Source organism: Plasmodium falciparum (assembly GCF_000002765.6).
Source record: "Plasmodium falciparum 3D7 genome assembly, chromosome: 14".
NCBI classification, from domain to species: Eukaryota; Apicomplexa; class Aconoidasida; order Haemosporida; family Plasmodiidae; genus Plasmodium; species Plasmodium falciparum.
This window is the reverse complement of record NC_037283.1, coordinates 1,952,501-1,970,000: the sequence shown is the minus strand read 5'-3', so window position 1 is coordinate 1,970,000 and position 17,500 is coordinate 1,952,501. Positions and strand designations below refer to the sequence as shown.

The 17,500-nt window shown below is 18.7% G+C and overlaps 5 protein-coding genes across 5 annotated transcripts in view; 3 read left to right on the top strand and 2 right to left on the bottom strand.

The window, feature by feature from the left end:
• Positions 1–3,756, top strand: part of PF3D7_1448200 (condensin-2 complex subunit G2, putative) — a gene marked incomplete at both ends in the record, with an annotated part of 5,374 nt that extends 1,618 nt beyond the window's left edge. The window contains 7 exons of the mRNA XM_001348596.2: positions 1–67; positions 228–291; positions 568–630; positions 796–839; positions 952–1,030; positions 1,170–3,148; positions 3,282–3,756. The exon at positions 1–67 is cut by the window's left edge and continues 64 nt beyond it. Of these exons, the coding sequence (XP_001348632.2) occupies positions 1–67; positions 228–291; positions 568–630; positions 796–839; positions 952–1,030; positions 1,170–3,148; positions 3,282–3,756 (2,771 nt within the window). The remainder of the gene's footprint in view (positions 68–227; positions 292–567; positions 631–795; positions 840–951; positions 1,031–1,169; positions 3,149–3,281) is intronic.
• A 482-nt stretch (positions 3,757–4,238) lies between these two features.
• On the bottom strand, positions 4,239–4,826 carry PF3D7_1448100 (conserved Plasmodium protein, unknown function; the record flags this gene model as incomplete). The annotated part of the gene is made up of 1 exon (XM_001348595.1): positions 4,239–4,826. One exon carries the CDS (start codon positions 4,824–4,826, stop codon positions 4,239–4,241), a length of 588 nt encoding a protein of 195 aa, XP_001348631.1.
• A 1,212-nt stretch (positions 4,827–6,038) lies between these two features.
• PF3D7_1448000 (U3 small nucleolar RNA-associated protein 12, putative) lies at positions 6,039–9,968 on the top strand (the record flags this gene model as incomplete). Its single annotated transcript, XM_001348594.1, has 2 exons — positions 6,039–6,141; positions 6,244–9,968. The coding sequence occupies 2 exons, from the start codon at positions 6,039–6,041 to the stop codon at positions 9,966–9,968; spliced, it is 3,828 nt and encodes a 1,275-aa protein (XP_001348630.1).
• A 2,357-nt stretch (positions 9,969–12,325) lies between these two features.
• PF3D7_1447900 (multidrug resistance protein 2) lies at positions 12,326–15,400 on the top strand (the record flags this gene model as incomplete). Its single annotated transcript, XM_001348593.1, has 1 exon — positions 12,326–15,400. The coding sequence occupies one exon, from the start codon at positions 12,326–12,328 to the stop codon at positions 15,398–15,400; it is 3,075 nt and encodes a 1,024-aa protein (XP_001348629.1).
• A 1,394-nt stretch (positions 15,401–16,794) lies between these two features.
• PF3D7_1447800 (calponin homology domain-containing protein, putative) overlaps positions 16,795–17,500 on the bottom strand; it is a gene marked incomplete at both ends in the record, with an annotated part of 5,961 nt that continues 5,255 nt past the window's right edge. The window contains one exon of the mRNA XM_001348592.1: positions 16,795–17,500. This exon is cut by the window's right edge and continues 5,255 nt beyond it. Within this exon, the coding sequence (XP_001348628.1) occupies positions 16,795–17,500 (706 nt within the window).

Here is a 17,500-nt window from a genome sequence, read left to right as displayed (position 1 = left end):
TAAAATGTCCTATTAAAATAGCTGCTCGTTTCAGGGACGTTCTTAGTATATTTCATACAAATAAAGGGTACATATTTCATCTTAAAAGAAACAAATATTTACATGTCTTAATAAGTAAACTTCATAAGATCATCACATATATATATATATATATATATTTATTTATTTATTTATTTATACATATATTTTATTCTTATATTTTTTTTTTTTTTTTTTTTTTTCTTAAGAGATAAGGATATCAATAGGTTGATATTTAAAATATACGACCCAGTGATATGGAGAAGTTTAATGGTAAATAGAAATATATATATATATATATATATATATATATATATATAGACATATTTACATTAGAGAGGGCATAATAATTTATGCAAAAGAGGTTATCCAAGTATAATAGTAATTATAGTACTATTTTAATTATATAAGGACGTGTAAATATATACATATATATATTAATAATAAGCACTATTATAAATTAAAAGAATGTTTTTGACAAATGCATACATAATTTAAATACATTTATTTTACATTTCATTTTATTCAAATGATTAATAAAATATCAAGTGCCCCAATTGGAAAATTAGATTTAACGCTACCTGCATCTTCCAACTAATATATCCTGTTGTTGTAAGGAAATATTTATATATTAATAAAGAGAGTAAATTACAATTATATGTATATATGTATATTTATATATGTACATTTATATATGTACATTTATATATGTATATTTATATATGTATATTTATATTTATATATGTATATTTTTTTATATATGTGTATTTCGTGTAGGACCCTGGAATAAAAGATATTAATTATTTGCAAGAAATGGAAAAGTTAAAATATGAACAAAAAATGAAATAATTGAAAAAAAATAAAAAATAAAAAGTACAACACTTTATAACATATATATATATATATATATATATATATATATATATTATATAGAGCTTATAACGCCCTGTTGGATTTATCTGAAGACAAAAATACATATGTGCTCCAAGCAACAGCCAAATGTATTTGTTATGTAAAAATAAAATAAGATAAATAAAATATATATAGAGAAATATAAAGATATACACATAATATATATATATATATATATATATTTTTTATAATGATAAAATTATTATCCCTTTTTATACATAATTTTTTGTTTATGAAAGATTTTAAGTGAACTGTGGGAAATTATCAGCCATGATAAAAGAATGAAACTCATAGATATTTTGATCAATAAATTTTTAAAAGAGAAATGCAATGAATGTGTACGTGTTGAAGTAGTATTAGGTTTTTGCGAAATGTCAAAAAATCCTATGATTCGTAAAATAATTCTAAAAATATTTGACAGAATAAAATATCTTATAAATGATAACTCTTTACGTGTCCGTAAAAATTTCATTATGCTTATATTAGATTTACAAGATTATTTGAAAGATACATTTTCATATGATATCGATTTTAATGAATTAATAAAAAAATTAACAAAAGATTTTATTACATTTAATGTTCAGTCGTGTATAAAAAAAATGTCTTATATGAAATATGAATATCATGATAAATTAAAAAATAAGGAAATGTATGAATATTTAAAATTATCTACAAATTTAATAAGTTATTCTATATGGAAATGTGATATAAAAGAACAAGCAATGAAATGTATTAATTTATTAAATGAATATCCTGTTCTTATGATATGCATAAGTAAATTTTCAACAAATGTAAATTTAATAGATAGGTATAAATTATCATCAGTACTTTTTGAAATTACCAATTCTAAATTAAAAGAAGAAAATAACTTCATTATGTTAAATAAAACTAACCAAGATATAGAAGATAAAAAAGATAAATATGATAAACATGATAAACAAGATAAAAAAGATAAATATGATAAACATGATAAACAAGATAAACAAGATAAATATCTAATCATGGACAAAAATGATAACAAAAATATCTATATAAATAATAACATTAACATAATTTTAGAATCCGATTCAAATCTTAAAAAGAGATATATTAGATATTCCACTTTATTAATATGCATAGCAAATTTTTTAAAACCAAGAAATGAAGAAGAAATAGAATTATGCTACTCTGAAGAAATTGAAGAATTTCTAAAAATAAAATTCAAAGAATTATATTTTGTTGAAAGTATCAATACTATTATGCAACCATTTTATTTTAAAGTTTTAAAGAATATCTATTTAGATTATGATAATTATTATATGAATATACATACATATAGTACAAATGAATTGAATAATTTATATACTATGAAAAATTTATATTTATGTAAAACTATTATTATTCCTTTATTTTATAAATGGAAATTATTAAATATATATATAATAGACCATTTAAAATTTTTAAACATATCTATGGAATGTATTATTTATAACATAAATAAATGTATATCAAACGTTGATAGCCACTATTACCATCTAAATATTGATAAACACACATTTCAAGTGATTGAACAAAATGTAATAGAATTAATAAATACACACAAAGGTTATAATGATAATACAAATAATAATGTAAATACACAAAAGAGACATATACATCATATGTCCAATATAATGCTTGATTATAATGAACTAAAAGATGCAAGTATAAATAAACAGAAAGAATTGAATTGTTTAATTTTTTTGTCTCTTGTCGTTAAAAAAAAAAAATATCATCATATATTATTTAAACCTTTCCCTTATGTTATATATAATATTATTCATAAATTTAATAATTTCCTTCTTCATATTTTTTATAATATTTCATTACATGACTTTGAATTACCATCACATTTTCTTTCAGCCTATTATAAAGGAGGGAATAAAAAAAATGATACGGAAAATTTAATCCTACTAATATTATATAATAAAAAAGAAATAAAATTATACATACATATCTATGTATCTTTTTTCTTCCTTTTTCATTCATATTGTACACATAATAATATTTTATATGAATGGACTGATTTAATACAAAATACTTCAAAATGTATTGAACATATTAGTAATATTAAATTTAAGAATGAGATACAACTAAAATTATATAATGTAACATCACGGGAAGATATACATAATAAAGATGAGCAACAAAACAAAATGAAATGGGCAAATTACACAAGCTCTATTATATATTTAATCACGTAAAAGAAATCAAACAAAATGTATTTAAATGGATATATATAGAACGGAGCACATAAATATATACATATATATATATATATATGTGTGTGTTTGCGCGTATGTATTAATTTATTTATTATTTTTTCCTTGCAGGTACTTCTTAGATATGGTCGAATATACGATCAGCATGAAAATGATTTCTATTGACGAGGTGGATATTAATATAATGACATATAATTTATTTTTATTTTATAAATGTTATGAAATAGTATGTGACACGGAGAACGAAATTAAATTAATATATTTTACAGTGTGGTATAGAATATATTCATTTATTATTTGCATGTTGAATTTAGGATATTTTGAAAAAAAAACTGAAATAAAATTAGCTGTTTTAAATACTTTTTTTTTATTTACATACGAATTTGTACCTAACATATATATAGAAAATTTCATGAAAAAATTCGCTTGTATAATTAAAGAAAAGGATATCTTCCAAAACTTCTTGAGCAATTTTAAGAATAATTCAGATGTATTAAATTATATGTCAAATAATCAAAGAAGTAAAATTCAACAAGTTATAGACAAAATCATTTTTCAAAAGGAAAAAATAAAAAATAAAACATAAAATATAAAAAATAAAACATAAAACATAAAACATAAAACATAAAACATAATTATATAAAAAAAAATATACATATATATATATTTATATGATAAAAACTACAAAAAAAAAAAAAAAAAAAAAATTAAAATTAAAATTAAAATTAAAATTAAAATTAAAAGTTATCACTAAAAAAAAGAAACATATATATAAATATATATATATAATAACTTCATAATAATATAATTATATAATATTTAGTGTATTACTACAACCTTTTGTATTACGAAATATACATATATTGTTTATTTGCTTATATATATATATATTAATAGTTATTTTAACTATCCTCTCATATGTTGATATTGTGCCTTCCTGTTCACTATACATATATCATTATATTTTTATTCATTTAATAAAATAAACAAAACTTATAAATTATTCTATCATTAAATATATACATATATATATATATTTATATATATTACCATTTTGTGTAGAGGACCTTAGAGTATATTCAATTTTCTATTTTTAATTATGGTAAGCATGTCTAAAATAATTTCTTTGGTTTTCATCATTTTATTTAATTTATCATTTTGTATTTGTTGTTCTATTTGTGCAATATTTTTCTCATATAATTTTTTTTTTAATAGGAAGGGTATTACATTTTCATTTATATTTTTATTTTTTTCATTTGTTGTTAATTCTTCAGAATTATCACACTTTAATTCTTTAAAAATATTATCATTAAAAATATCCTCTTTATATTTTTTATCATCATTTTGTATATTCTCTTTTATTTCTTCATATATTTTCTCATTCAATTCTTTAAAAATCTCATCTTCTAAAAGGTCATAATTTATATTTTCATTTAATTTGTTATATATTCTATCATTTAATTGTTCAAAGATTTCATCATGATTAAGTTCCGTATTTATTGTATATTCATTTAAAGGATTATATATTATATATTCATTTCCTTTATTATTTAATAATGATATTTCATCTTTCTCTTCATCTATGACGTTTTCTTTTTTACCACCAATATTATCATCAGTTTCTTTACTTACTTTTTGACTTTTTTTCCTTTTCATATTTTACACAAAAATGTGATATATAAATAAATAAATAAATAAATATATATATATATATATATATAAAGTAGTTTAAAAAAAAAAAAAGAAAAAAAAAGGGTGAAATTATAATATTTTTTCCCCCTCAAACATAAATATATATAAAATATATTTATAAAATATATTTATAAAATATATTTATAAAATATATTTATAAAATATATTTATTATATATTTTTTTTTCTTACCATATAAGATACATACCAAAAAATTACATATATATAATAACATATATTATAATATATATTTTATTATATAGAATAATAATAATAAAATAGGAGAGTAATATATAATATATATTATATATATAATATATATGTAATATTTAATTATTTTATAGAATAATTAATTATATAAATATGTATATGAATATAAAAATACATATATTATATATATATATATATATATATATATATATATATATATATATATTATTTTTTATTACATAATAAAATAAATAAAATGGAAATGAAATATGTTTCGATTATTTAATTTATATATATATATAATATTATGTATATTTCAATTTGTTTGTTTATATCATGTATTTATTACATAAAAATGTTTTATATTTAATTAACCATTTTAATAAGCTTAAATGAAATATTACCAACTGTCATTTTATAATAATACCTTCTACAAGAAAATGAAAATATATTAGTCAACTTTTTTTATTATTAATTTGTGAATATATTATATATAAATAAATATATATACATATATATATATATATATATATATATATATATATATATATATATATATATATTACATTTTAATCTTTTTATTTTATTTTATTTTTTTGTAAATTTAATTTGCCCTTAATAAAAAGTATCAATTAATATGTCAAAGAATTCAAAATTAAAAACGTTTCATTTTAAAATATATATATAAAATATATATATAAAAAAAAAAAAAAAGAAAAAAAAAAAAGAACCTGTATGACGCCCTTTTTGATTTTTTAATAAAATATTAACTAAAAGAAGTTTTCTTTTTTTTTTTTTTTTGTAAAAAGATATTTATAAATAATTTTAAGAATAAAAAGAAAAAAGAAAATAACATCATACTTATTTAAATGTAGAAAGTTTTCGAGATTGCTCTTTTATTTTATTTTATTTTTTTTATTTTTTCAAAAATTGACATTTTGTTATTTACATAATTATTTCACTTAAAATGGTGAAATCGTATGATAGATATGAATATGAAGACTGCTTAGGAATAGTAAATTCGAAATCATCAAATTGTGTTTTTCTTAATAATAACAATATAATATCAGGTAGGACATATAAAAAAAAGAATATGTAATATATATATATATATATATATATATATATATATATTTTTTATATTTTCCCTTTTTTTTTTTTGAACTTTTTAGGACATGACGAATGTGTTGGTATTTGGAATATAAATGAGAAGGAAATAAAAAAGAAACTTAGTGTGCCTTTTCTTCCGCCGTATTATTTTTTTACCTATCATGTAACATATATATGTCTTAATGATGTGAACAAGAATATTGTAGCCGTTGGATATACTAATGGTTCCATAAGATTATTTGATATGGAAAAAAATAAAATATTATCTACATTTAGTGGTCATACCTCTGGTATCTGTAAATTAAAATTTAACGAAAATGGTAATTATTTATGTTCTTGTAGTAAAGATACGAATATTATATTATGGGATATTATAAATGATAAAGGTGTTTTTAAACTTGAGGGACATACCAATGTTGTTACCGATATCGAATTTTTACAAAGAAAAAATGATTATTTAGATGATTTTCTTGATAATAATATTCTAATTAGTGTATCAAAAGATTGCTTAATTAAAGTATGGGAATTAAATATACAAACATGTGTACAAACTATTGTAGATTGTGAAGAAGAAATTACAAGTTTGATAATTAACCAAACAAATACGAGATTAATAGTTGCTTGTAACTCGTTTTTAAAAATATATAAAATTAATTTATATTCTAATCATATCATTAAAGATACATATAATACCAACTCTAAGATTTATATTACTTTTTTAGCAAATATTAAAAGACCAACAAATTGTAGAATACAAAACATGAAGATGATATTTTTTATAGATAATGAAGATATATATAATTATCCATTTGAACTAGAAGATGAAAAAAGTGACAATTTATTATATTCAAATCCTAATAATCAAAAGGTTAATAATTTATTTATATCATCTTCAAATGGTGATAATATAAAACAAAACGAAGAGATATTAACAACTGATCATTTGTCTAATCCAAATTTATTATTAACTAATAATAACAACCTAAATACTTCTATTAAATATTGTGAAAGAGCTAGATATTCTGTTGATGGAGATAATAGTGGTCTTTTAATATGTTGCACAAATTTAAAAAAAATCGAATTTTATAAAATTAATTCTATAAAAAATCAAAAGAAATCGGAAAAAAACAAAAAGAAAAGATATATTGAAAAATTGAAAAAAAAAAAAATAAAAATATTAAATGAAAAAAAGAAAATTGAAAAATTTAAAGGAAAAGAAAGCATCGATTATAATTTCCTGAACCAAAAATTAGAAGATTTGGAAAAAGAATTATTCATTTATAATAATTATGATATACATACAGCAAATGATGAAATCAAATATTTATTTAATTACAATTATAAATTTAAATTACAAAATATAGATGTTATGAAAAAGAAAAAAAAAGATAATTATATATATCTCCTTGTTTCGTTTATGTCTAATCGTTTGAGTGTATATCAGGTTAATTTATATGACATTTTGCATAATAAGGATAATTTTGTTGTAATGGATAATGAGAATAAGGAGGAGAGGGAAGATAAGGATAACATGGATAGAGAAAGTGATATGAAGGACCATAAAAGTGGTAATAATATTGATAGTGATATTGAAAGTGGTAGTGATAATGATAGTGATAACAAAAGTGATAGTAATATTGATAGTGATAATGAAAGTGGTAATAATATTGATAGTAATATTGATAGTGATAACAAAAGTGGTAGTAATATTGATAGTGGGGAAGATGATGAAACACATAATAAGAAAAAGGTTAAAATTGTGCAGAAAAAGATTTATGATTATTCAAAATGTTTTAAAGAAATAAGCGAAATAAACAAAGGTCACAATAGTTCTGTCGATTTTTTAAACTTATCATCAAATAACGAATTATTAGTTTCTATATGTAAGAAATATGTAAAGATATGGAATATGAATAATTTACAAAATATTATAACTATAAATCTAGAAGGATGTACTAATGCTATATTTTGTAATAATGATGAGAGTCTAATTATTAGTGATGAATGTGGTTACTTATATTTATATGAATTAAAAAATATCGAGTTAAAATATACTTATAAAGCCCATGCCAATAAAATTATCAACCTTTCGAAAAAATGTAATCAAAAAAACAATAATAACAATTATAATAATGATAATTATTATTATGATCATAATGATAGTAGTAGGAATAATGATAAAGGGTTTTTATCTGTTGGAGAAGAAAATTATTTGAAGATTTTTGAATATACCATGGGGGTTGTAACTAATGAATCAAGTGATAGTGAAAAGGATGATAATAATAATAATAATAATAATAATAATGATAATACTTATTATAATAATAATAATGAAAGAGAGAAAAAATCTTTTATTCATAATAAAAGAAGTAATTATAAAAAAAATTCGTCAAGGGACGAACTAAACAATGATACATACAATAAATATTATGATGATAGTAATGATGTAAGAAAAATAGAAAATTGTGAAATATTTATGTTCAAAGAAATTGATTGTTATCATTTAAGTGATAAGGTTAGTTGTGCTATGTATTCACCTGACGGGAAATATATATGTATTGGTTATCTAAATAATTTAATAGAAATATTATATAGTGATACTTTAAAGTTACATTTGACCTTATATGGTCATAGTTTACCTATAACATGTATGGATATATCCAAAGATAATAAAATATTAGCATCGAGCGGTGCTGACAAATTTATATTTTTATGGAATATGGAATATGGTAATGTAAATAAAAGAATACATACCGAATGTGATGTAGTAAACAAAATCCAATTTTTTAATAAAAATAATAATTTAATAAGTATATCAAGAGATGGTTATATAAAAATGTGGGATGCTATAAAATTTCAATGTATATGTACAGTTGATGGAAATTTTGGTATTTTGAAATGTTTAGTTATTAATCATAATGATGATTTCTTTTTAACTTCTGGTACACATAAAAGTATAAGAATATGGAAAAAAGGAGAAGATTTAATATTTTTAGAAGAAGAAAGAGATAAAGAATTAAATTTACAAATAGAAAAAGAAGCTATTAGAAATGATCTAGCTTACCCATCTTCTGTAGAAAAAAATGTTCTTTTAAATAAGGCTACTATAAAAACCATAGAAACAATAAAATCATCAGAAAAGTTAATTGAATATCTAGATATTATAGAAGAAGAAATAATCTTATTAGATACATATTATAAAAATTTAACAGCATATGAAGAAGCAAAAGGAAAAAATGAACTACCTGATTTTGTACAACCTCCAACCAAACCATTAGGAAGACCAGAATTGTTAAATAAAGATCCTCATGAATTTATAATAGAAATTATGTGTAATATAAAAAATAATATTCTAAATGAAGTTCTAATATCATTACCATTTTCATATGCATATAAATTATTAGATTATATTAAAACATATTTAATATCATTTCATTTTTTTCAAAAAATACAAGATAATTATAAAAAATATCTTTCTTGTGGAAATTTTAATTTCTATGTAGAATATTCTATAAATATTGTCTTAACAATTATTAATATATATAGAAATCAATTTCTATTTGATAATAAATTCCGTTTTCTTCTTTATGAATTACAACAACTAATATTACCTCATCTCAAAAAATCAGTAGACCAATGTGCTTTTAATCAAACAACACTCAATTTTTTAATGTATTCCATGGATGACGATGAACTAAATTTAGATCATATTCTTCAAAATAATTCTTTTATAAATAAAGAAACAAAAAAAATAGATCAACAACAGGGGCATGCAAAGGGTCAATAGGGGTTACCAAAGCGAAATTTCTTTTATGAAATTGGTTAAATGATATATGAGGATTCATATAAATTATTCAAAAAAATAAATATAAATCATGAATAAATAAATTCAAATATGTACATACATACATATATATATATATATATATATATATATATTTAAAGATGTTTGTTTTTTATTTTTATTTTTTTGTTTTTTGCCTTCACATAAATATATTTAAAAATGTGTAATAATAAATATATATATATATATATGGGTTAAAAAAAGGGAAGAGATGTTTCCATGTGTGTTTCATATATATGTGCATGTATATACATATAAATATATATATATATATATATATATATATAATTTATGTGAGCACTCATTTATGAAATAAGTGACCCACAATATAAAAAAAACATTTATATATTAAAATATTTAAGTTATACCATTTATATTTCTATACATATTCTAATTATATATAAATATATATATATATATATATATATAATTTTTTTCATTCATCTTCTATTTATTTTGTATATGTTATAAATGCTTGTATTAGTCATATACATATCATTTGTATTTCAAAGTATAAATTATGAGGACTAAAATTTTATTTTTTAAAAACATAAAAATGAACAAAAATTAAGGATATAAATATTAAATATATATATATGATATATATGTTTATAAAAAATATATATTTATACATTAAATATATACCTTTTTTTTTTTTTTTTCTTTTTTTTTCTTTTTTTTTTTTCTTTTTTTTTCTTTTATTTTTTCCCTTTTCTCCTTATTAATATTATATGTAATAATGTTTAATATAAAAATTATACCTTTTGTTAATATATTTAAATTTCCCCTAGTCAAAATATTTTCATTATATAGATATGAAATAAAAAATTATAATATATTTATTATATTATACGAATAATGCTGGATTTTTATTATTTTTTATTTTTTTATTTTTTTGGGGGTTTTGTATTTTTACTAGCATAACATAAAAATAAAAATATAAAAATTACTATAAGGGTATGAAATTATATATATGTATATAAAAATTTCGGAGTTAAAATATAGTCATTGAAAACCTTTTTTACTAAAATATACAAGAAAAGTTTATATCAAAATGAAGTTGAAATACCAAGGAAAAATCAGAGAAATTTTCTCAAAAGAGAAAAAAAAAATTAAATAAATAACGAACAAATTATATATTAAAAATAATGTTATAAATATATATATATATATATATATAAAATGTATATAATATAACATGTATATAATATAATCTACATAACAAAATATACACAATGGTAAAAACTTAAAATAAATAAATAAATAAATAAATAAATATGTATATATATATATAATATATATATACTCAATTATATATATATAATATATATATACTCAATTATATATATATATATATATACATTTAAGGTAAAAAATGATATAAAAATATTATCATTATTTTTTTATATGTTATTTATTCATATATATATATAAATAAAGATATATATGAGAAAAGTAATATCGATAGTTATAAACTTTATATAAATAAAAATCACTGATAAAATATGTATAATATTGTATGGGAAAAAATGAATAATTCATAGAAAAAAGGGTAAAAAAAAAAAAAAAGAAGGAAAACAAAAAGAAATATATATTTATAACTTCATTTTTTTTTTTTGGAAACATGACGGTTTTATAGAGAAATAGGAAAAACGAAATAAATACAAAAATATAAAAAAAGAAAGAAAATTTGGTTAATTTATATACATATATATATTATATATTTATATTTTTGCATAGAAAAGAAGTATATATATATATATATATGTATATATATAATATAATTATAATTTTTTTTTTTTTTTTTTTTTTTTTTTCCACACATAAAAAGGTATATATTTGTAATTAAAGTGTAAAGAAATATATATATATATATATATATAAATTTATATCGTAGATGGAAATTTTGATAATATACTAAATTTATTTATAAAATATTATATATATATATTACATATATATGAATAAATTTTTGAATTGGTTCTCTTATTCCTTTATATATATATATATATATATATTTATTTATTTATTTATATTTATAATTTATTAAATATATATAGATAAAATATATATACACATATATATTTATTGTCATAAACCATTATAATATGAGACATTTATTCTATTCCGATAAAAAAAACTTTATTATTGGTTCATCCATTTTAAATTAGATATATGAAAATTGTGAAAACAAAATTGTGTGTTTTATATATAATAATTGTCTAACCTTTTATAATATATATTTATATCCACATTATTTCATATATATATATATATTTATATAAATAAGTAAAGAAAAAATGGATGTATCAAATTACGAGTATTTAAGATCCTATGGAATTAAGAACGAACTGAAAAGGAAAAGAACGCACAAGAAGATAATAATATATCACTTATTAGATATTATAATATTTTTCTTATTATTTTTTAGTTGTTACAATTTTAATTTAGAATTATGTTATAAATATGAAAAGGCAATTTTTTATAATTTTTTTAAATCATCAGTTGATTTATTTTTGTTGAATGTTATAAGAATAATATACACCGTAATTTTATTTAGATTACATAAAAAGTTAACAGAATTGAATACATTAGGAAAGGTGTATGTATTATCCAGACATATAACCGGTATCTTAGTTATATTGAATGTAATAAAGATGATAAATTATAGTTATGTAATAAAATCAGAAAATCCTCTTTATAATACTAACATGTATTTAATAACACTCAAAGTTTTGTTTATGGTTTATAGTATGATTTCATCTATATATTATTATTTTATACAATTTAAATTATATAATATAAAGAAGAAATATATTATAGCTCGAGTTGAATTAGAAAAAATATTAATAAATGATATTAAATCAAAAAAATATAACATATATAAATCTGATGAAAATAGTGGCTTATTAGGAACAGATAGTAATAGTACCATAATGAATAATGAATATTTAAACCTTGATTATAAAAATTTATTAGATATGAATATATCATATAACAAATTAAATGAAAAAATAAATAATGATATTATAAATAATACTTCTGATGTTCAGGAGAAAAATATGGATTATAATGATATTCATAATTTTCAGAAAAAAAAAAAATCTTCTAATTTTGCTTATTTAAATTTTTTCCATAAAGAAAGTAAAGATAATAAAATTGATGTAAAAGAATCATTTTTAAATAAAAGATATGGTAGTAATAAACGTAGTAGTAAAATATATGATAATAATAATAATAATAATAATAATAATATAAACTCCAAAATTGATTATTTAGAAAATAATATAACATATACAGAATTCAAAAAAATACTTTTACCATATTTGTGGCCAAGCAAAAGGATAGATATGAAAGGAAATAGCTCTATATTACGTACATATATTGTTCTAATATTTTTATTTATATTAGTATCAAAAGTATTTAGTGTAATTTCTCCGATATATTTAGGTTGGGCATCAAATGAAGTATTAAAAAAGAGTTTATCTAGTTCAGTATATTATTTAGGTTTATATGTAACATTTTTTTTTATATCTAAATTTTTAAAAGAGGTTTGTGGTGTATTATTTTCACAAGTACAACAATCAGCTTTTATAGAATTACAAGAATCTATATTTCAAACATTTCATAATTTATCATATGAATGGTATTCTAGTAAAAATTCGGGTGGTATCATGAGAATAGTTGATAGAGGTACCGAGAGTGCTAATAATTTGATGAGTTCTGTTTTAATGTATATTATTCCGGCAACAATAGAAGGATTAATAACATGTATTATATTTATTTTTAAATATAAGAATAGTTTATTAGGTAGTGTATTATTTATAGGTTTAACTTTATATATATATTCAACAATAAAAATTACAAAGTGGAGAAAAAAAATTAGAACAAAAGCAAATGAGATGGATAATGTATATCATGATATAGCTCATGATTCATTAACAAATTATGAAAATGTGAAATATTTTAGTAATGAAAAATTTGAAATCAAAAAATTTTGTAATGCATTATCAAATTATCATAGATATAATTTAAAAATATTAAATAGTTTAGGTATATTAAATACTGTTCAACAATTTATATTGAATGGTACCTTATTCTTTACATTATTATGTGTAATATATATGATAGTTAAGGAAGGATCAGATCCAGGTACCTTCATAAGTGTAGTTGTATATACATCTAATGTATTTGCTCCATTAAGTATATTAGGAACATTATATGCTACTATTATTAAATCATTTACTGATATTAGTGATTTGATAGATATTTTAAGAGATAAAATTGATATATCAAATGATAAAAATTTGAAAAATTTTGATTTAACATCACAAGAAAAAAAATTCGGTGTTAGTATTGAATTTAATAATGTACATTTTAATTACCCAACACAACCATTACATACATCATTAAAAGATATTAATATATACATAAAACCAGGTACAACATGTGCTCTTGTAGGTCATACAGGTTCTGGAAAAACAACAATTTCGAAATTGTTATATCGATTCTATGATTCAAAAGGAGAGATTAAAATTGGAGGACGTAATATAAATGAATATACCAGAAACTCCATTAGAAATATTATAGGTATAGTACCACAAGATACCATATTATTTAATGAATCTATAAAATATAATATTTTATACGGAAAATTAGATGCCACTGAAGAAGAATTAATACAAGCTGTTAAATCGGCTCAGTTATATGATTTTATACAATCTCTTCCAAAAAAATGGGACACTTTAGTTGGTGATAAAGGAGTCAAATTATCAGGAGGAGAACGACAAAGAATATCTATAGCAAGATGTTTATTGAAAGATCCTAAAATTGTTATATTTGATGAAGCAACCAGTTCATTAGATTCAAGAACCGAATATCTTTTCCAAAAAGCTGTAGAAGATTTAAGAAAAAATAGAACCATTATTATTATAGCACATAAACTATGTACTATCACAACCGCTGAATTAATTATCTTATTGAACAAAGGAAAAATTATAGAAAGAGGAACACATCTAGATTTATTAAAATGTAATGGAGAATACACAGAAATGTGGAATATGCAATCAAAATCAAATGAACCACATACTGAAACAAATTCATCAATTGATAAAGACGATGTAAATAAAAATAATAACAAAAATAATGATGTCATACTTAATACATGTAAAAATGATATCACCACAAGTTTTAGATCGAACAGTGAAAAAAGTAGTCAAGAATTTAGTGACGCAAGTAATCATATTAAGCAATCGAAAACTTCTAATGACCATAATAATAATATTAACGTACACAAAAAAAATGAACAAGAACAACTTTTTTTAACAAATGATAAAACAGATATGGATGATAATATGAATAACAAAAAAAAATAGTTTATTTAATCATATCCAAAATTCTTCGGCAAATATTAAAAGCACTTTTGATATTTAATTATAATCATAAAAAGTCTATAAAATATAAAAGTACGTATCAATAATTAAAAAATAACAAATGGAAGAAATAATATAGTAATTTATTCGTAATAATTACAAAAAAGGAAAAAAATTAACCGTAACACACACACATATATATATATATATATATATATATATTTATATATATATATATATTTATATATATATTTATATATACCTCAAAGGAATATTCACACATAAATTATAGACTACAAGGCAATACAGTACATATAAATGTCATAATATTCTGTATATATATACTCCTGTGCATTATATAAAAAATTATGTTGAATACATAAAATATCTTATTCTACACATATAATTCTTCACATTTAATTAATAAAAACAAAAAAAAAAACAAAAAAAAAAAAAACAAAAAAAAACATAATTATAATTATAATTAAAATTAAAATAATTATAATTTTTTATACCAGTATGTTTTTTTTTATTATTATCTATTTTTAATATATATCAGTACAGAAAATGTATAAAGGTATTTGAATTTATATATTTCTTTGAAGAATTATAAAAAAAAAAAATAAATAAAATAATTTATATATATTATATATATATATATATTATATAAAAAAAAATTAATTTGACCATATTTGATTTGACAAAACTATATTTATTAATTCATATATTTTGTAAAACCTGTTATAATTAACGATAAACAAAAATATTACCAATATGTTTATATATATATATATATATATTTATATTTTTTCCTTTTTTATTTATTAATTTGTTTTGAATTATTTTTAACCTCCTAATAAGTAACACGTCACAATCTTTTTTATATTATTTTATATATATATATATATATATATATATATATATTTTTTTTTTTTTTAACTTTTTTATTTTTAATTATATATAGTTTACACATTAAATTAGAAAATTATCTTATCGAATTAAAAATTAATGTTTATTTTTATCTCTTTTTTTTTTTTTCTTTTTTTTTTTTGCTCAAACTTAAACAAATAGATTTTTAATTTGTAGAATTAAAATATAAATCATACAAAAATGTGTTTATTCGTTTTTTAAGATATTTATATACTTAAAATAAATGTATAATTTTTGTGTGGATAAGATAAAAATACGATATAAGTAAATGAGTATAATACAGATAAAAAAAAAAAAAAAAAAAAATTATATAAAATATTATATATTTATAATATGTTTAAATGTATGTATGTATGCATTTATTCTTTTACCTTGTAGTTAAATAAATATCATGTAATAAAAAAAGAGAATCATACATACATTTATATATATATATATTATAGCAATATATCTAACCAATGGACACTTCAATCTTGACCTGTGATCATATTTTCATTCGTTGATTTACTTTTTAATAATTGTAAATTTGTTTGTTGAATAGAAGAATCGTGAGAACCTTGATCGCTGAATTCATTTTTTGTTTTTAAATCATCCTTTTGTTGTTTATGTAATGAGAATATTAAATTATTACATTTTTCATCATGGTTATTTGTTAAATTAAGAATAATATCTTTATCATGTTGAGGTATATTATCTAATAGAAGTAGAACAGTTGAATATTTATTTATATGTTTTTGAATGGATATAATTATATTTTTATAATATGTGATAATTAAATTAAGTTCCTGTTGTTTTGTTAAATTATGACTTTTTAAATGTAGTTTTTCTTTATTTATTGATGATATATGTGTTTGTAATTTATGTTTATCAATATTCAATGTATTTATTTTATTAGTTAATATTTCCTGTTTCGCTAATAACAATTTATTCTTATTTTTTTCATTTATATTATATTGTTTTAATAAATATAATTTTTTTTCTAATGATGTTATTTTTTCGGTTTTCTCTTTTATATCATCTTCTTTTATTTTTAATAATATTTGAAAAATAAGACAAGATTCTTTTGCTATACTACTTACCAAACTAAAGAAATCGTTTCCTTCATATAATTTGTCTTTTATTTGATTTGATAAATGTTTAGTTGTATTGTTTGTATTATTATTATGTGTATTA